This window comes from Lepidochelys olivacea (genome assembly GCF_965140295.1).
Source record: "Lepidochelys olivacea isolate rLepOli2 genome assembly, chromosome: 8".
Taxonomy (NCBI): domain Eukaryota; kingdom Metazoa; phylum Chordata; order Testudines; family Cheloniidae; genus Lepidochelys; species Lepidochelys olivacea.
In genome coordinates, this window is record NC_140418.1 from 7,681,600 (window position 1) to 7,700,874 (window position 19,275).

At 47.5% G+C, this 19,275-nt stretch overlaps 2 protein-coding genes across 6 annotated transcripts; one reads left to right on the top strand and one right to left on the bottom strand.

Moving 5' to 3' along the window:
• The first annotated feature begins 1,658 nt into the window (after nt 1-1,658).
• Nucleotides 1,659-8,766, top strand: MRNIP (MRN complex interacting protein). Of its 3 annotated transcripts, none has more exons than XM_084637247.1 (7): nt 1,659-1,738; nt 3,598-3,657; nt 3,746-3,843; nt 5,005-5,077; nt 5,493-5,632; nt 5,883-5,985; nt 7,811-8,766. In XM_084637247.1, exons 1-7 carry the CDS (start codon nt 1,679-1,681, stop codon nt 8,483-8,485), a joined length of 1,209 nt encoding a protein of 402 aa, XP_084493373.1. In that variant the 5' UTR covers nt 1,659-1,678; the 3' UTR covers nt 8,486-8,766. The 3 variants fall into 3 exon arrangements, with proteins under 3 accessions (XP_084493373.1, XP_084493374.1, XP_084493375.1); XM_084637249.1 differs by lacking the exon at nt 1,659-1,738 and adding an exon at nt 3,429-3,491; XM_084637248.1 differs by lacking the exon at nt 3,598-3,657.
• Nucleotides 8,767-9,855: 1,089 nt separating this feature from the next.
• On the bottom strand, nt 9,856-18,234 carry SQSTM1 (sequestosome 1). Of its 3 annotated transcripts, none has more exons than XM_084637245.1 (8): nt 17,832-18,234; nt 15,231-15,326; nt 13,099-13,328; nt 12,760-12,916; nt 12,395-12,478; nt 11,496-11,740; nt 11,007-11,214; nt 9,856-10,161 (listed from the first exon to the last, which is right to left on the bottom strand). In XM_084637245.1, exons 1-8 carry the CDS (start codon nt 18,010-18,012, stop codon nt 10,004-10,006), a joined length of 1,359 nt encoding a protein of 452 aa, XP_084493371.1. In that variant the 5' UTR covers nt 18,013-18,234; the 3' UTR covers nt 9,856-10,003. The 3 variants fall into 3 exon arrangements, with proteins under 3 accessions (XP_084493371.1, XP_084493372.1, XP_084493370.1); XM_084637246.1 differs by having other exon boundaries at nt 12,395-12,481; nt 13,225-13,328; nt 17,832-18,233; XM_084637244.1 differs by having other exon boundaries at nt 12,395-12,481; nt 17,832-18,232.
• Nucleotides 18,235-19,275: the final 1,041 nt, after the last annotated feature.

Here is a 19,275-nt window from a genome sequence, read left to right on the forward strand (position 1 = left end):
TACTATAGAAAGATTCCTTGTTGCCTATATATATATTTAAAGATTTGATTGACCAAAGAAGCTATAGTTATCTTGCATGTACTCCTGTGTGATCTGAAATAGGGAATAGAAGAGTTTAAAATCCTGAATATTTTTTTCTCATGAAAATCTTTAAAATGTCAGCTGCTTCTATGAAATAAACACACTTTCTGGGTACCTAGATTCTATTTAAAGACAGGGGAGTGGGCATTTAAACTGCTATGGTGCTCATGAGTAATAGAGGCCATTAAGTAGTGAGGGCAGGAAATAGCATTGATACACCCACAAATGGTTGTCTTCAAAAAACTTGGGCGTGAGAAAGAGCTTATGGGGGGAAATTGATTAAAAAACAGGTCTGGGGATTCTTGAAAAATTCACATGAACCAAGCAACCTGCCTGGAGGAGAGACATGCTGGGTTCCAAGATGCTACAGCAGTACAAATACAAAAAAATCGCAAATAAACTTACTTTACCACTGCTGACTGCATTTGAAAAGTCAAGGAGCTGTGCTAATAGTAAAGAAAAGCCTTTTTCGTACCAGTGGGGAAGGAAGAAAATTGTATTGCTTAATCCCATAAAGTAACTGAACAGCTAGAGGTTATTGGACCCATCAACTCTAAACGGCATGGAATATGGCCTAATTACAAACTAAATGGATGAAGAGAGCATCCATGTAGCCAAGCACTGATACCTAATGTCTCACATTATATACCCAAAAGCAAATGAAAAATCTGCTTGCTTATGAACACTGATAGAAAATTTCTAGATGAACCTTGAAGGTGTAATGACAAATATCAGTCTCAGTTGGGAGAAGCGTCTTGATTGATTATAAAATAGAATTTAGGCCTAACCTAGAATAGGGCCTGTTGGTGCTAGGCCCTGTACAAAGTTGGATAAACAGTCCCTGCCCCAAAGAGCTTCCAGTGTAAACAGACTAAACAGACACAGAGAAAGGGATGCGACATGCAAGCAGCGGGGTGGTTGGCGAACGCTAGGGTGAGGCTCAGTTTGGAGGATCTGCTGAGCAGAAAAGCAAGGAAGAGGGGCTGTAGGAGGAAGGGTAAGAGCTAGGAAGGAGACCGCATGCGGAGCGGCTGGGGTGAGGAAGAGGTGACAAGACACAGGGGCACTGAAGCAACCAGCTGCTAGTATTTACATATCAGCGCTCGGGAGGAGCCTCCACAGGACGGTTTTACAAATGGCACAGCCCGAATCCGTGAAAACCGCCCGTGCCTCCGGGCGGGTGTTAAGCTGCAGTTCCTCGGCCGGCCACTGGGTGGCAGGAAAGGAAAGCGGGGGGGGGCGGTTAAGGGGGCAAGGCGGGAGACAGCAGGGAACAAACAAAACCTCCTGTCGGGGGGGGGGGCAGGGCTCGGATCTCCCTTTCCTCCGCGCCGGCACCACAACCCCGAGCCGGGCCCCGGGCGGGGCTCTGCCTGGGGGCCCCGGGGTGCCGCCGCCCTCGCCCTCCTCGTCCCATTCCCCGCCCGGGGCTCCGCGCAAGAGCAGACTCCGCAGCTCCGGCAGGGGGCGGGGTTGGAGGACTGCGGGGAGTCGGTCCCACAGAGCGCCCCGCTGGCGGGGGGACGGGCTCTCAACCGGAAGTAGAGGCCGGCGTGTGGGGCCGGAAGCCGGGGGGGGGGCGCGCGCGCTCCACGGGATGGGGCAACGGTTCCGGGTGCTGAGGTGCTTCTCCTGCGGCACCTTCCAGGTCCACCAGGTGGGGCAGCTTGGGGAGTTAACGGGAGGGTCTCTGGTCTTTGGGGGGGGGGGTTTCTGGGCGGGGGGGGCGAGGTGCTGGGCGGGGGGGCGTCGAGGTCTGGGGGGGGCGAGGTGTTGGGCGAGTTGTTGGGCGGGGGGGCGAGGTGTTGGGCGGGGGGGTGGCAGCGTCTTGGGGGGGGCGAGGTGTTGGGCGGGGGGGCGACGAGGTCTGGGGGGGGCGAGGTGCTGGGCGGGGGGATGGCAGCGTCTTGGGGGGGCGAGTTGTTGGGCGGGGGGGCCTCGAGGTCTGGGGGGGGCGAGGTGTTGGGCGGGGGGGCGGCAGCGTCTTGGGGGGGGGCGAGGTGTTGGGGGGGGCGGAGGTCCTTACTCCTGGGGGAATTCCGCGCCAAAAATTTAAAATTCTGCGCCCAGTCTACATTTGTTGTAAATCGCACTGTCATGATACAGAGATTGCATGACGGTATTGTATGAGATGAATTGAAAAACACTATTTATTTCATTTATCATTTTTACAGTGCAACTCTTTGTAATAAAATAATATAAAGTGATCAGTGTACACTTTGTATTCTGTGCTGTAATTGGAATAAATATATTTTAAAATGTAGAAAATCATCTAAAATATTTAATACATTTCAGTTGGTATTCTGTTGTTTAACAGCGCAATTAAAACTGCGATTAATCACGATTTTTTTTAATCACGATTGATTTTTTTGAGTTAATCGCGTGAGTTATGTGCGATAATTAGGGCTGTCAATTAAATACAGAATTTGAGTAATAATTCTTTTAAACTACAATACAGTAGCTTATTTACTGCACCCCTCAGAAGCAGTGCAAAGGTTTGGGGAAGTCAGGGTAACGGAGGAGCTGAAGGAGAGGGAAGTAATTGCTGGGAAGGAGCCTGGGAGTGAACTTGGAGAGTTGTTGGGTGTGGGTGGGAGAAATATAGAACAGTTGGAGTTTTTGGGTTGTGGATTGTTAGGGAGTTGGGGAGCCTCACCCATGTAAACTCTGGCTGAGCCCTAGCCTCTGTCAGTCAGGTACAGCTGTCCCATCCCCATGTGTCCCTGCACCTTTACTCAGGCACCTCTTGTGTCCCTGAGCTCCGCTCAGCCACCCCCATCCCCTTGTATCCCTGCACCCCCTTGTATCCCTGCATCTATTCAGCCCCCCACTCCAGTCTGTCCCCGCCCACTAGCGAATCTGAACCCCAGTCTGTGACCCTCCCAGCAGCCCTGTGTGCCCCCCTCTGTCTGTCCACCCCCTATCCCATGCCTTCTCACCTGGCCTCGCATGCAGGGTACTGTGAGGAACGTAGCCTCTTCTCACTATTGCCTGCTGGCTGCAGTGGCCGGTGAGCCAGCTTCCCTCTGTTCTGATGCCACAGCAGCCCCTGGTGGGCGAAAGGCATAACTGCAGTGCCTCTCCAACATAAGGTATTTTCTGCAGAGGAAAGAAGAAGTCTGCAGGGAATGTGAATTCTGAGTGTGTGCAGTGGCGCGGAATTCCGCCAGGAGTTGGTGCTTGGGGGAGAGGAAGTCGGGGGGAATCCTGCATGGGTCTCTGGCCTGGGGGGTGGTGAGGTCTTGGGGGTGTCCTGCAGCGGCTCTGGCCAAGGGGGTTCTATAGGGGTGCTCTGGCCTCAGGGGGCTGAGTCCTGGGGAGGTCTGTTGAAGGCATTGCAGGAGCTCAGAGATCTGTCCAGCTGAAGGGAGACAAGCAGCTGCAGCCAGTGTAGGCCTAGAGCAGTACAGGTGGGTGATGTCTCACTATGTGCTGGGCAGTTGGGGCCTGAAGGCAAATGGCACATCCCTGCTATTAGACTCAGTGCTGACTGCTCTCCTCAAATCATTGTCTTAGGTTAAAAAGAGCAAAAAATGGAGCTGCAAAATGTGTGGTGAGAAGCAGTTGCTGCTAAAGGTGAGTGTGCGGAGACTGTTTCTCTATGTTGTGCTAGAGCCGGAGCGAGACCTTCTCTCCCTCATCTGTGCCTTAATTTCCTTTTCAGGCTTATGGCCAAGGCTCTGGATCTGACTGTAGACGCCATGTCCAAAAATTAAACTTGCTGCGGGCTGAGACAGAGGTGGCAGCTGAGGGAACATCTTGGTAGAGTATTGAGTATTTCTTATCTGTTCCTTTATTTTAATATGCAAGTCTCAATGAATGCACTCAACATCTCAGACCTCAAAATGGAAACTACATACGCTGATCTCTGGAGGGAGTGAATTTCTTACAGTTGCAAAGATGTGGAACACAATCGTGTCAAGCAGATCTTAGGGACAAATTATCCATGGAACATATTGTCCTAACCTTGTTTTTTCACTAGAAGTCCTGTCAAATAAGTTCAGTTGGTAAATTGCACAGATTGTGTTTACATAGTTCACATGCAAAAATGCAGTGGATGATCTTTGAAACTGGCCCTTTTTGTTTACTTCCTGACTGACTGTGGGGGTGGTGACCTATTGCACAGACTCTGTTTAGCAGTATTGGAATAGTGCAAGGGTGAGTCCCAGTCCTCTCAGGTTGGGAGGCTAAATGAAAATCCTCACCTCCTTGTTTGCGGTGTTGGAATTCAAGTAGTTTCCATTAAGTATCAGTGGGCATTCCCCACTGCTAGTGCTGAGAGGTTTGTTTAATGTCAGCAGCTTGGGTGTAGTGGTCACTGTGCTGGAAAATCTGGCTGTTTTCTGTTTCCATCACCACAGAATTCAGTTGTGGGAGACTGATCTCAAACTCTCTAGCTGTTAGTAGAACCTTCTGCTTGTTTGTAGCAGTCAGTCAAAACTAGCTGGGTGACCCAGTGAAGTGTGTGTAGTGCTTCAACATTAGGCTTTTCTATATTTTTCTCTGTGTGGAGAGGAAACTATTGCTGTTCTCAATGGGCTTTAAGAAGAATTTGACTTTTCCCTAACTGATTAGTGTAGAATCTGTGGAATTAAGCAGGCTGCCCTGAAAGGCACACTCCTATATCTCTCATGCTGATTAAAAATGAACGGGTTGTGTGAGCATTGAGCGTTGTAAATGAGCCTTACTGCTCTGGGTAGGAGAAAGGAGACCTTCCGCCAACCACCCAGTCCACTTGCAAATATCTGGGAAATAGGCCTTACCATATCTACTGGCAAATCCTATAGTTCACATCTGCTGTTCTGTGGACTTGTTTTCCTACATATGTTTCATCCTGCTCTCTGTCCCTGGTGCTAATGGTTAGGTGCATATAGATGTAAGACAAATACCGTAGGAACCCTAGGCTAAATCTTTTATTTTTAGGTGTATAGAAGAACCACTGAATGACAACAAAGAGAACACAGCAGTTCCACAGGAAGAAAACATGGGCTGGCAGGTAAGATACTATGAGACAAATGGTATCTACAAAGCTAAATCAAACACCATCCAATTGTAAAGTAGCAAAGAGGGTCCCATGTAGTGCAGCGGCAAATGTTCCTTCCAAATTTTTCTGAAGACTGTGTGCTAGCTATAAAACAAATGGAGAAACTAGCCAGTGAGTGGAGAGGCTCCAGGACAGTGTGTGAATGGGATAGGATGTGTGGAAGCTCTGCTCCATGATGATGATGATTGATGATGTTTTGGAACATAACCACTAATACAGCTCAGTTTGGGATCTCTTCCCATGAAATGCTGAGCTCACTAAATTCTTATTGAAGCCAATGAAAGTTAGGACTTTAGTATCTCTGTGGTGACTCCACCTGTGGGGGCTCCTTGGAGGAATCATTCTGAGTCATTGTACAATGTTGTAGGAAGAAGAGGTGGAATTCAGTCCCGTGGTCAGCCGCTGGAATAAGTATCTGGACAAGGACAGTGAAGATCAGGAGGAGGAGGTGTATACAGACAGAGAGCAGCTGAACTCCCATAAAAGGAAGATTGTGGAAGAACAAAGGTGCAAAAATAACTTCTTCCATAATCCTTATTTTAGCTTGATGGTGGGGATTTGTTGGGCAGTATTTTGGGCATGTTCACTGAATTTAGCTGAGGCTGCAGTGACCAATCCAAACTGACCTGAGGAGTGTTGGGTACTTGGGGATGAAAACCTCACCTCTTGGCAGATCTGCACTTTTTTTATCTCTGAAATTTCCCATCTGAGCTAATCTAACATCTCTGTGAATTCCCATCTCCTGCTCCCCTACCAGGAAACGCAAGAGCAGCTTCTGCCACAACGATGCTCAGGAGTGCTTTGAGGAAAAGGGAATTTATGGGCTCGCTGATCAAGCCAAGAAAGTCAAAACCTTTGAGGTATTTTGTTGCAGCAAATGCTTCCTGCCTCTAAATTATTTTCTTTGGCCTTGTATGTGTGCTTCATTCAAAGGTGGTTATAAAATCATTTCCCCTCCTTTCTCCCATCCTTCCATGTAACCATCTCTTTGCGGGGGAGGCAGGAGGACTAAATCTGCATAACAATAGTTTATCTTTGAAGTTTATAGTTAGACAAATATAATGCTGTTTCTGTGTAAACTAGCCCCCTCTGCCTGACTCTCCCATCAGCAGAGTGATTGCATGCTCCTCACCAGTAAATTGGCTATAGATTAGGGTTGCTGTCAAAATCTCCTGTTAGCCCAGCTACTCTGTTGACCTTATATATTATGGTAGTGGGGGGATGGTGTCATGTAAGTATCGTAGCACCTCACAACCTTATGTATTTATCCCTTGTACGGGATGGGGATGTGCTAACCATCCCCATTTTACAGATGGGGAACTGAGACACTGAGAGACTAAGTGACTTGCCCAAGGTTACACAAAGTCTGTGGTGGAGCATGGAATTGAACCTGGGTCTCCAACTTCCCAGGCTAGCACTGGACTTGGCTGGCCTTCCTCACTGCTCCTTGTATCATGCTTTCCTTGCTCTTGCCACAATTGGGCAGTGACTGCTTGTAATTAACAGTGTAGTGAGTGGCTCTGGCCCTGTTATGAAGGAGTCAGTCAGAGGGTGGTGGTAACAAGTATCGAATTTGCTGAATATGCGATCAGTGAAGAGATTTCACAAATAATTATTTACTCTGCCCCTTTCTTAGTTCAGCTTCATTGGTCCTCTGGTTGAGAGGAGTGAAATACAGCTTCAGTAAATAAAGAGCGAAGCTCCAGCCCATAATTCTTAAAACAAGCAGGCCTCCTTTTTCAAATCAGAGGTTGGATGAAACTGCACCCTGGGCAGCTGACTAAAGAAGAGGTGCTGAGCTACACCCAAACACCAGAGATCCTGGTTTCCTGAGCTTTCCCAGTCTGAGCCCTGTTTGTAAACAATTTTATACCAGCATAACTATATTTTAGTTAGCGATATAAATTTTTTTTAACCAAAATAATGAAATCAGTATAACTGCTAGTGTGGACCCAGTTTAACAGGTGCTTAGTGGTGTAGCTTATTCCCTCATTGAGGGGAGGAGAAAGGCTGGATGGTCTATAGCCTTGGACGTGGGAGACCCAGGTTCAGTGTCCTGCTCTGCCAGAGACTTCCTGTGGGACCTTGGGGTAAGTTACTCAGTATTAGTGTTCTCCATCTGTACAATGGGGATAATAGCACTGCCCTGCCCCCTGGGGGTATTGTGAGGGTACATACATAAAGATTGTGAGGCCCTCAGATACTACAGCGATGGGGGCAAAATGAGTACCTAGAAAGATAATGTATAGACAGCCCAATAGAGGTCAGGAGATCAAACCAGCAGGGTTCCCCTTTCATCTGCTTATTTAGGATTATATGCTGATGACTAATTAAGTGATGTGTTCTTTTATGATCTTTGTGTAAGTGAAATGAAACATTTGGATATACTCAACCTCTAGTGAAATACAATTTCAAAACTGCTCATATTCTTTGCGCAGTAGAGCTGAGCTGGGCAGAGTGGGTTCTGCTTCATGACTGTTCTTTTCTACCATGTGTTAGAATAGCTGGCTCTGTACCAATCTCACCTCTCCCTGGAAAGTGAGGGGATGAGGAATAGCAGTGAGGCTGTTTGGAAGAACAAGATTACTTCTTGCATGTCTGTCTTGTCAGTTCTGTGTTCACCAGGCTCACTGTAGTTAGGCTATAGCACCAGCAAGCACAGCCATTTTGTCTTTCTTGTTACAGAGCAGGAAAGATTCAACAACTGTAGCTGAACAGGACTGTGGAGATTATATATGTAACAGCATTGTGGTTCCTGCTATCAATGAGTTTTGGGTACCTGAGAATACACAAGCTCCAGAGTCAGCTGATGTCACCGTGTCCAAGTGGGAAAAATTTCTCCTGTCTCCCAGCAGCTGTAATAATGGTAACTTAACCCTTGCAGCACAGAAGAACAGTTGGAAATTAGAGACACAGGGGGCCTCTGCAGGAAACTTTCTAATGGCTGATGGATATCCACAGCAGGAGGAAGATTCTGTATCTCCAGGCACAGGTGCCCAAACTGAAAAGAGCTTCACCAACAATAAGTATATAGCACAGAAATATACCTCAAAGCTTCATAGCACCACACTGGCTGCCAGTGTGCAGACTGCCTTTGACATTAGCCATGCAGCTATTGGGGATGTGCTTTCTGGAAAATATAAGGACCACCTGATTAGGGCAGGGTCTGATGTTGCAGAGAATAATGAAGGCAGGTTGTACTTGGCCTGCACTGTGATGCCAGCAAACTGTTTATCTAAGGACACTGTGACCTTTGCTTCTACAGATCCTTTTGCTAACTCTAGTGGTGTGCCTCAGTGTCTTACTGCTCTAAATAGCAGCCTCTTTTGCACAGATGATGATTTTGATGATGATCTTTGAAAAGTTCCAGGCTCTACACTTTGACTGGCTAGGCTTTTACTTTTCTAGCCAGCCCTCCTACTTCTGCTGTTGAAGTGACTCACTTCAAGTGAGGCATAGTGTAGCCTAGTAAATACCATTAGTGTTTCTCAGTTTGTTAGAACATTGCACATTTTCATGCTCCGTATTTTGCCAGATAGATGGGGTGTGGTGAAGTGTTTCCTTTTTAAGCTAGAGTTGGAGCATTTATGCTTATCACCTCTATAAAAAGCTGTTTTTAAAAGCCTGGGTTTTTTCCCTAAGGTGTGTGATGATCCTTAAAGCCTGTTGGTGTCCCTAGTTTAACAACCCTAGCTGCCTATGGAAATGCTATTGGGAAGGACAGAGTCTTAATCCCTCACTTTCTTCCAAAGTTAGAATTAACATGGAATGAATATTGTGAGGGAAATATCCCTGATCTTTCTGTTTAGAGAAGAAAAACTGACCTATTAGACTTTTTCAATTCAGGGCAATTATTGTGGGGTTTCACTGTTCACCAGTAACAGACTTGGTTTGTAATACACCAGTTTCCTCGGGTAGTTCCTTGTACTCTCCCAGCAGCTGTGTCTGAGGAGGATGTTGAAAGGTGGGCTCTTGATCAGCTATAAGCACTAGCTGTGCTTCCCCCCCCCCCAGTTCCAGAGGCAAAGCCCTGCTGCTGCAGCACAAAGGTCACAGGCTGTACTGTACTGCTAGTCCCTGCTCAGGAGTACTGGGTGCTTTACCCTCTAGCACTGGAGAAGAGCTAGTGTTCTGAAAGGTTAATTCCAGAGACAAATGAATTAAGTGCATCTGTGTCATTACTCTTCTTCCATTACAAGTTAACAAACAGAACACTTGTGTGCAGGAAGACTGAGCTTCTACTACTCTACAATGAAGTAGGAGCCCTTACTCCTGCATTGACTGTTGTAGTGCAGACATGATTTGAGCCAGTCATTCCTCCTAGGGGGAGTAAGGAATTTACTAAGCGATCTGGGAAGTGGAGCTGTTCTCTCCAAGGGCTTGGAATTTGCTTTTGGACTAGTAGATGCTATTGGGTTGCTGGCAAAATAAGGCAAGAACCCTCCTCTAATACTTGTGTGAGCAGATACCATGAGGGTTGCACTGCTGTAGGTAGAGAATAGTTGCTGCAGAATGAGAAGCAGTTCTTGTCTCAGCAACATTCACAGCTTCTAGAAGTGAGACCATTGATTACTTCTTTACTTTGCCCAAGACCCTGAGTTCTCCCAGGTTGGGTGTTCTTCCTAAACTAAATTCCAGCCCAGATGTATTAGTGCTTTGCAGCTTGTCCCTGGAATGGCTAGGTTACCCTGCACATTTTACAGTCAGATATTTCACAAACAACTGAATAATTAAAGACAAGAAATAATATTTATTTTTCCTAAAAAGGAATCAGGAAAAAGAAACAATGACCCCTCTGGTAGGGAGACAAAGAATCAGCGTAGAACTGCTGTTCAGTTATCAGTTCACAGGAAAGTGCTCTAGCTTATGCAAATGCCATTAGGAACGAGGTGGTTGCTTGGAATACTGGATGGTATCCAGTGCTGCCCCAATGTCACATTTCTTTGCCTGGAGGAGACGGGTCAGCCATCCACCATCATCAGAGAAACCCATGGAGAGCATCTGGGACAGAGATTCAATCAGGCGGGGGTCTGCTTCTGTTAAATCAAAAGTTACGAGTACAGAGTGGGATTATACCTACAGTTTAATAACCAGAGTAAAGGAGCTGAGGAACTTGTGCTGTACCTACATATCAACTATCTGTCACCATGTTGTATAGCGAGTTACTTATCAAGGATATATCCTTTGACCTGGCTTCCTAAAGAACTTAATGCTATACAGTTCAACAGCACATGCTTTATTGTAAATGCATGATCAAACTTGATCTCCAGCATCCTTGCATGAAGAATAGCTGGAGTCAGGTAGTGGCTATTATGGCCCAGTATTCCATTACTGGCTCTCCTTAGAAAATGCCATCTTACTCTTAAGGGGATGCTCATAACATCTCTGCCCCTTGTAGCAAGCAAGGACAGCATTTCCTAATTGGTTGGCTGAATTAAATATAGTTTACTTAGCTAACTGCTTATAGTGGAATATCCTTACTAAGCATCTCTGAATTTTCCCCCTCTAACACCTAGTATTTACTACTGCCCCATAAATCTTGGGTTTTCCAATTTTATTTAGTGCACCTGGCAGTATTTGTCAGACTATAATTTTTCCATACACAAACTGAAGTGAGGCAAAAGTGACAAACTATGAGTCATCCAGGGCAATACAAAAACTCAGCCTGAAGTTAACTTATTTCTACCACCACTCCAATGAAATGCTGCAAGAGGTGGCTACAAAGTAGCCTTAGCCATAGTTCAGCCACAGACAAGGTTTTCCGCTCTTTGTTCTTACAACCCATATGATGGACAGCATTAAAGTCCTAATACTAGCAACCCAAGGAACAATAGGCTTTATCGGAAAGGGACAGGTGGTTGACCAAAATATAGCTACGCACCTGGTGGGAGATGTGGGTAGAGTGCAGCTTCTCGTAGTCCTGTAGGTCCTGGTCTGGGGGGAACCTGAAATGGGTCTAAAGAGCTGGGACCCTGTGTCTCTGGAATTTGGAGAGACTGCAGTTCACCTGTGGAGGGATCCACTTCTTTTGAAGATAAGTGGGTCCAGTCCTCATCACCCCCTGCAGAACTACTGGATTCACCCTGTTCCTGTAAGTGTAAAGACAAAGGAGCCAATGTCTTGCACAGTTCTCCAGAGTAGGATGCAAGCTCTGCTGTTATCTACCAACTACATGAAAAAGGCTTATTCCTTTCTTTTAGTGAGAGGAGTTTACGGGATTGAATGCTAAGAGCCCAACAGAAATATCTATGCTGTGATTTGTGCTATTGAAATCCATTCCAGTGATGCTACTTAGTTTATGGTAGGAAGAACCAGAACAGGGCAAAAAGGAACTTGTCATGTCTGTCATCTAGTAAAGGAATTCACGTACCTGCGACAGGAAATTGCTGTCTTCCATATGTGTGGATGGAGGCTCTATCACCATCTCCTGCATCTGCTCTGTAATAGAATCTTCTTTCTCAGAGACCGGTTCTTTACTCCCTTCTGGTTTGGGCTGGCCATTTTGGCTAGTGGCACTACCTCCAGGCTCCGAATCACTCTTCTGTGAACTTGGACACGGGGGAGTCACTTTGGTTTTTTGTCCTCCATGTTCGACATCAATATCTACTTCAATGCCTAGAAAACAGTTGAGGGGGAGAAGAGTCAGTACACTTGTCTCCAGAATACAGTCCTGGAAGTTCCTTCAGTGATCTCACATTAATCTGTTATTTTAAACGAGGCGGGGGTGGGGGGAGGAAGAAGTGGGGGGCGGGGAACTGTTCTATTTTCATCTACAGCATCTCATCCCCTCCGGGGTACCTGAAGGTAGAAGTCTAGCACTTAGAATTCCAAATGGAGTACCAGCTTGGTGCACATTTTCATGTTACTGTTGTACATGTGCTTCACCTCCTCATGTCAGAGAGAGGTGCTCATTACATTCACTTAGAGGACAAAGGAGGGAACTATAATTTACACTCTCACAGGAGCCAGGTGAGTCCCTTGAGTCACCACTGATTCTTCCCAGTTAAATACTGACATTACATAGTAAAGTAGCATATGCCTCATCTTTTGCCTCAGTCTGAAGAAGGACAATCCTAATGTCTCTCGTATGTTTGTTGGAGAATAGACCTTCACTCATTCCCACTTCACTGAGATGTGGAGAAACATGTGCCAAGCTGAGTGGCCAGAAATGGCTCAGGTCTCCTGTGAGGCAGAAGTAGGCCACTGTTCCTGTGGATACAAACTATGGTAAAATGCTGGATTTGGGATAGCAGATTAAAAGTCACTTACCAAGAGGACTCAGCATGGCTGCAACACTCTCCCCAACATTCTTTAAAAAGGTGACATTGTGGTCCTGCGACTGGCTGTTAAAGGCTTCTTTAAAAAAATATTTTAAAAAATTAGGTACTGCAGGTTAACAGAAATTAGGAGTACCATGCACAATCTATTTCTTCAAGTTTAAAGAGGGGTTTTGGTAATTCTACCAGACCATCCTATCACACACACACCCCCTCCCTTTAATCATTAAGTTCTAGCAAACCTGGTTTAAAAATACTTAAAAGTACAAACTTAATCCAAAGACTCCACACTACTCTGCAAAAGTGATCAGTTATTTCACCTTGAATACTTCATTGACCAAGTTATTCCATCCTTACCTTGCTCAGGGTCTGGATTTTGGGGTGCAGCACTGGCTTGTGCCTGCCCAGAGTTTTCACATGGAGTGGCAGGACCAGGGTGCCCCCAGCCATGCATCCATGCGAAGGGTGGAACCCCATGTCTCATCTTACGAAGCCAGCGACCTCTGGGAAACCACTGGGGAGGGGGAGGGGGAGGGCGGGAAAGTTACATGAATCCACATATTTAGACAGAGTATTCTAATTATAAGCCACAAGATACAGCTACCTAATATCTACAGTTTATCCTACATTTAGCTGTCCTCTACAGGCTCCCCTCTAGACCAGTCCTTCCCCATGATAGAAGTTAGTTTTGCTCACCTCAAATGGATTGAGCAGCGGGCTTTGAAACATGATCATGTTGTGCTCCTTGTGGATGCCTTTCCCCTCACAGGTGCTGCATAGGTCATAGTCTGGGCAAATAGTGCATTTGAATCGAGCACCTACCACTGGTCCCTCACAGCCATCACAGATCACATTGGGGTGCACCACATTGGGGGGACGCTCCTGGTTGCACTGTGAACGATGCTCACGTCTGCACTCCTTTTTCTCTAAAAAGAAAATGCCTTTATAGTACAAAGGAAACTGGTAGATTGCCATTTTAAGTCTTTAAAGGAGTATGATCCATTGAAAGTTTCTATACATGTATTTAGTAGTACATAATATGCACACATTAGCTCTTGTCATTGAAGCCCTACTAATCAGAGGTGCCCATCATGCCTACTTATGCACTATTCATAGGATTCATATTGAATAGGATTATGAGTGGAAGATGATGGAAGGAGCTGTCTGCAGTATGATAGTTTGAGAATCCCTGCACTAGTTTATATAGATGCTACTTGTAATATTGTTTAGAGGTTACAGAAACCACAGGATTTTAGTGGATTACTTCTTCTGAAATAGATGAGCATTTGTTTGAGTCACGTTCCCAATTATTTTAATTCAAAGGTATAAGGTATCAATCCTCAAGCCATTGTTTTTAGAACAATGGAAAGTTCTCCATTTACTTTAAGTTTTCCATTAGTTTAGCTGCACTCAGGCAAGAGTGCCAATTTTAAGATATGTGATTCCCTCCTGAGACTGGTAAATCTCCTTTAAGAGTTCCATCTTAGACTACTGCATTAGAGGTTTTGCTCAGACAAGAATTGATGCTCTTGCCTTCAACTTTTGCTGCTAACCACAACATCTAGTCTGTAAGAACAATTTTTTTTTTAATTCTTCCCTTCCATCATTAGTCAGGATACTACCTCTACTACACCGTTCGTTGTACGATTTAAACTAAAGACATACGCAGGAAAAAGCCAGCATAAATCTGGATCAGAGCATGATATTGAGACCAGTCTATTCAATAGCTCCTGACTAGTTCTCATGTGAAGGGGTATTTAAAAAAAAACAACCCACCACACCCACAAGAGTTCTAGAATAAGAGGTCTGCTTTGCTGAATATATTGCAATTGCTAGTGTCCCTCTCAAACTCAAAGCCAAAAGTCAGCAATGCCCCTCAAGTATTAGCTTTTCCAGGTTGGATTTTTACATTGTTGCTCCAGTGCAAGAATCGTTAGAGGACTGGTCCTCAGAACTAAGTATGTATTAAGGAAGTAGTTTCACACCCCAAACCTACACTTAATGAAATGTAATCACAATCAGTTTCTCAAGGCTGAGAATGGATAACTTTTTGCCCCACTTCAGCAGCCTTATAACTTCCACAGTCTATTCCATTCCTTAACTTGTATCATGTCAGTACCAAGATCCATCAAGTTTGTGCCCCATTGTTCCAGGCATCATGCAAACATCATAAGACACAATACAAACTTTTCAGAGAAGTTTAGAGAAAACAAGCAGGTTTAATAGACAGGAAGGGAGGGACAAGGAGCAGTGATATGCAAACTGTGCATGTCTCAGTCTTTGAAGCTATGCGAGCAGAGCGTAAAGGTATATGTGAGCACTGACTCCAACCATCAGAGTGCTACTATGAGGTATGTTAAAATGCTAGTAAAAATCAGAGAGGAGTACTGAATGAGTCATGATTAAGAATGAAATTGCACAACTCTTCTCATCGGTGGATAGTGCTAGTGAAGGTCCAGCCATGTTATTTTTTTTCTTAAAGTAACTATCCAATAATGTGAATTTTGTATTAGAGTAGAATCTGACAGTGGATTTTCTAGTTTATTCCCTGCTCAGCAAAATTGAATAGGGTTCCTCCAAGCCCATAAACACCTTTTTCATGCTTTGTTCACCCTGCCCTCAAGGGACCCATATCACAGTACCATCCTTGTAGCAGAGGAAGGCAAGTGTGCTTCCTTGCCTATTGCTCCTGAAGCAGCCAATGTGTTCACCCTTCCTCAGGTACTCCGAGTATTACCTCTGCCATACTCGGTAACTCATTACAGAAGCACAATGCCAACCATGCGTCTCTTTGTGGTGGTATAGCGGCTCTCAAGAGCTAAGGTTACCTTTGATGTAAATACGAAAAATGCCATCCTTCACATATGGCAGTGCCATCTTGAGTTCTTCGTCACTGGAGAAGGCAATCATGTCCCCATCTTCATCTGGAGAAGACAGAGATTGATAAACTGGATAGAAGTGATAATCAGGAAGAGATGCAAGTAAGTCATTGTTTTCATACAGTGACTTAGGCTCAGTAGTCTTAAGTATTTTGCTAAGAATGGAGACTAATGATCAAGCAACACCTCACTGCTTTGAATGTTAGAACCTGTCTGTTAAAGTAAAGAGAGACGGAATAAAAATGTTGATTATCTACCCTCGCCTCAAAATGGCACTTGGTTCTTACTCACAGAACCCAGATTAAGCAAAAGGGGACAGTAAAACCAATTACAGTAAAAGCTTTGTTATCCGGCATGTTGCGGGGGTGGAGGGTGCTGGTAAATCAAAAATTCCAGTTAACCAAGAGGGAGGGAGTTTGGGTGCAGGAGGCGGCTCAGAGATTAGCATGCAGGAGGGGTTTTGAGGTGCCGGATCAAGGCCACGCTCACTTTGCGGAGGCACCCCCCCACAAGAAGGAACCTGTCTCAGCAGCTCCTGGGCAGAGGTGCGGCCAGAGGCTCTGCGCACTGCCTCAGCCCGCAGGTGCCGCCCCCAGCAGCTCTCATTGGCTGCGGTTCCCAGCTAATGGGCGTTGTGGAGCCAGCATTCAGGGCAGGGGCAGCACGCAGAGCTGTCTATCCACGCCTCCACCTAGGAGCGGCAGAGACATGTCGCCACTTGTGAAGAGCTGCCCAAGGTGAGCGCTGCCTGGATCCAGCACCCCAAAGCCCCAACCCCTTGCCCCACGCCCCCTTCCACACCCGAACTCCCTCACAGAGCCTGCACCCCCCTCCCACACTCCAAACCTCTTGTGGCCGTTCCTCCGCCTAGGAGCAGCAGGGACATGTTGCTGCTTCTGTGCAGCCACGCAGAGCCAGGTAAGGAGCCAACCGGACTATAAACCAGACTTAAAATGAAGATCAGAAATGCTGGTTTATAGAGCTTTCCAGTTGATCAAGTGCCAAACAACATAGCTTTTACTGTACTTAGACCCAAAGTTTGACCTACCTGAGAGTTCTATGCAGTGTTGTAGCCAAGTCGGTCCCAGAATATCAGGGCCAACTTCTGTTGGTGAGAGACACAACCATTCAAAAGCTCTTCTCTGTCACCAACAGAAGTTGGTCCAATAAGAGGTATTACCTCACCCACCTTGCCTCTCTACTTGAGAGTAGTTTGGTAGGGAAGTATCTTCTGTTTACACACCCACCATATTGGTATAATTTTAAAGACACAAGCACTGCAGCAATGGTTATAGAGTGGAGGGTATGTTTAAATAAGTCTCACTGTGTCTGCAGTACTGCGTTGCCACAGCAGCAACTCCCATGAAGAAGCTAGGTTGCTGAGCTGTAGGTGTTCTTGTTAAGAACTGGCAGTGGAGGGAACTGAGAAAAATCTTACAAGGAAGCCATTTCACAGTAAACGAGTTAACTACCATCTGAAGAAAACAGGCCCCTCAGCGTAAGATATTTAAGAACTAAGTAGCTGGCACTGAAATATATGTTGCTCTTTAATCAGCATAAAGTCACTGTATGAATAATACTTTCAAGGAAGTTTGATACATCTCATGGAGAGAAGCGGGCAAGTCTCCTCAATGCTTTGCCAGCTTGGTAAGAGCTGGTCTAGACACAAAAGACATTGATAAGGAAGGAGGAGATGGATACTGTGTGAACTGAACTTCAGTTCATGTTAGTGAAGACTTGGCAGAACAGCAGCAAGAGCCTTTCTTTCTGTAATTTGAGCTAAGACAAGTCCCACTTTATGTACTTTCCTTCTAAGGGCTTGTCTTCACCCACAGTGCTACAGCAGTGCAGCTATGCCCTTACAGCGCCTTAGTGAAGATGCTCCCATCAGCATAGTTAATCCACCTCCCTGAGAAATGGTAGCTATGTCAGCAGAGGAAAGAAGTCTGTCCACACATGGGGGGAAGGGTGGGGTGTTAGGTCAGTATAACCAAGTGTCTCGGGGTGGAAAATCCACACCCCTGAGCAGTGCAGTTATAGGGACATAAGTGTAGTGTAGACCAAGCCTTAAGCATTTACAGAGGTACAAAAAAGCCTATGAACTTGTGTAAGCAAGTTAAGCTCTTGAGGCAAAGCTGTGGCACAAAGCATTGTTCCAAGAGCTATTTGGTGTTCCTGGCTTTCCTTCAGCGGAGCAGCCAGGTCCCCTCGGGGCACGTCCTATCGGATAGAAAGGAGATCAAGCTCTTAGTGATCTACCGTGGGGTCCTCCCTTCCTCTCTTGAGACCTCCGAGGTAGCTTAGAACTTGAAAAACGCTTATTGATCCGGGAGCCCGTGAAGTTTCACTGCGCCTGGGATCTCTGCTGAAGGCAACAGAGCCGGACAAACCAAGCCCCAGACCTAAAACCAGCTGGGCCGCCGGCGGCGGCGGGGTTTCCGTGTAGACACGCCAGGCCCCCCAAAGGTGCCGTTCAATCGCACGCACCCGCTACGGTCGAACCAGACCCTCGTGTGTCCCCCCCCGCAGGACCCCTCCGCGGCCGCTCACCCTTGTAATGCATCTGGAAGGTGCCGGGGGCCGCGCCGGCCCGCAGCAGCCCCGGGAAGATCTCGCAGACCTTGTCGCGCACCTCCGGGTAGCGGGCGGGCGGCGCGAGGGCGAAGCGGCGGATCTCGCGGACCGCCTCCTCCTTGCCCAGCAGGAAGGCCTTCACCGTCAGCGCGGCCATGGCGGGGCGGTGGCGCAGCAGGAATTCGAGGCGGCTGAGGCTCCGGCGAGAGCGCGGCTCGGACCCGTGAGCTCCCTCCGCCCGACGGCCCGCCCGCCTTATACCCCCGCTGGCGGGAGGCCGGGCCTGAGCCGGGAAAGTCCCCACCCCGCGGCGCCCCGCTAGGGGGAAGGCAGGGCGGGACCCGGCGCGACTCGGGCACCTTCTCAGCGCCCGGGCGCGGGGGGGGGGCTCGGCTCGAGCCTGAGGAGCTCGCGCTTGTAGGGCGGGGGGGGGGGGAGGATGTGACTCTGAGGAGGCCGGGGGGGTGTGTGTCTAGATTCGGGGGCGGGGTCTGAAGCCTGAGGAGACGGGGGGGGGGGCTAGGGCGGGGGAGGGGTCTGAAGCCTGAGGAGACGGGGGGGGGGCTAGGGCGGGGGAGGGGTCTGAAGCCTGAGGAGACGGGGGGGGGCTAGGGCGGGGGAGGGGTCTGAAGCCTGAGGAGACGGGGGGGGGGGGGCTAGGGCGGGGGAGGGGTCTGAAGCCTGAGGAGACGGGGGGGGGCTAGGGCGTGGGCGGGGTCTGAAGCCTGAGGAGACGGGGGGGGGCTAGGGCGGGGGAGGGGTCTGAAGCCTGAGGAGACGGGGGGGGGCTAGGGCGGGGGAGGGGTCTGAAGCCTGAGGAGACGGCGGGGGGTGGGGTTGGAAAGGCGGCTAGAGCCTGGCGTGGGGGCGGCGGTGAGGAGAGGGAGGTACTGGGAGGCAGTAGTGATACCTGATGCCGAGTGGGTGGCGACAGCCCACAGGGAACGCGCCTTGTCAAAGCCATAGGTAACCGTGACTCAGCACTTTCCCCTCTGCTCCAGTCAGAGGAGATGGAGGTGAGGAAGGCCTGCCTGACAGTAGCTGCCCACGCCCAGCTGATGTTTTGGGTGGGGATCAAGCCCTCCCAAGAGCCACAGGTAAACGCAGAAGGTGTTGCTGGCAAGTGGCTCCACAGGTGGCCAGAGAGTGAATGAAACTGATGTTCACACGGAGACCAATAGTTCACCCTTAGTGCAAAACCACTGAAGGTAATACAGATATACTGGGGAGGAATTTGGCCCATTGAGTCTAAAGCTCAATTTAGAAAGATGCAATTGGATTAAAAATAATATTTTAGAAAAAGAACAGTTTTTATCTACAACATCGGTAACAAGAGTTAATACGTTATTATTTGTGCTCTGGCAGCATCCAAAGACTCTTGGTTTGAGCATTGGCCTGCTAAACCCCGGGTTGTGAGTTC

Coding starts and splice junctions, on each gene's coding strand:
- MRNIP (XM_084637247.1), top strand. CDS start 1,679: ATGGGGCAACGGTTCCGGGTGCTGAGGTGCTTCTCCTGCGGCACCTTC. Junction 3,844..5,004: donor GCAGCTGAGGGAACATCTTG/GTAGAGTATTGA, acceptor TTTTATTTTTAG/GTGTATAGAAGAACCACTGA. Junction 5,078..5,492: donor AAGAAAACATGGGCTGGCAG/GTAAGATACTAT, acceptor ACAATGTTGTAG/GAAGAAGAGGTGGAATTCAG.
- SQSTM1 (XM_084637244.1), bottom strand. CDS start 18,012: ATGGCCGCGCTGACGGTGAAGGCCTTCCTGCTGGGCAAGGAGGAGGCG. Junction 12,917..13,098: donor CGCTGCTCAATCCATTTGAG/GTGAGCAAAACT, acceptor CCCCCTCCCCAG/TGGTTTCCCAGAGGTCGCTG. Junction 11,741..12,394: donor AGCCATGCTGAGTCCTCTTG/GTAAGTGACTTT, acceptor ACTGTTTTCTAG/GCATTGAAGTAGATATTGAT.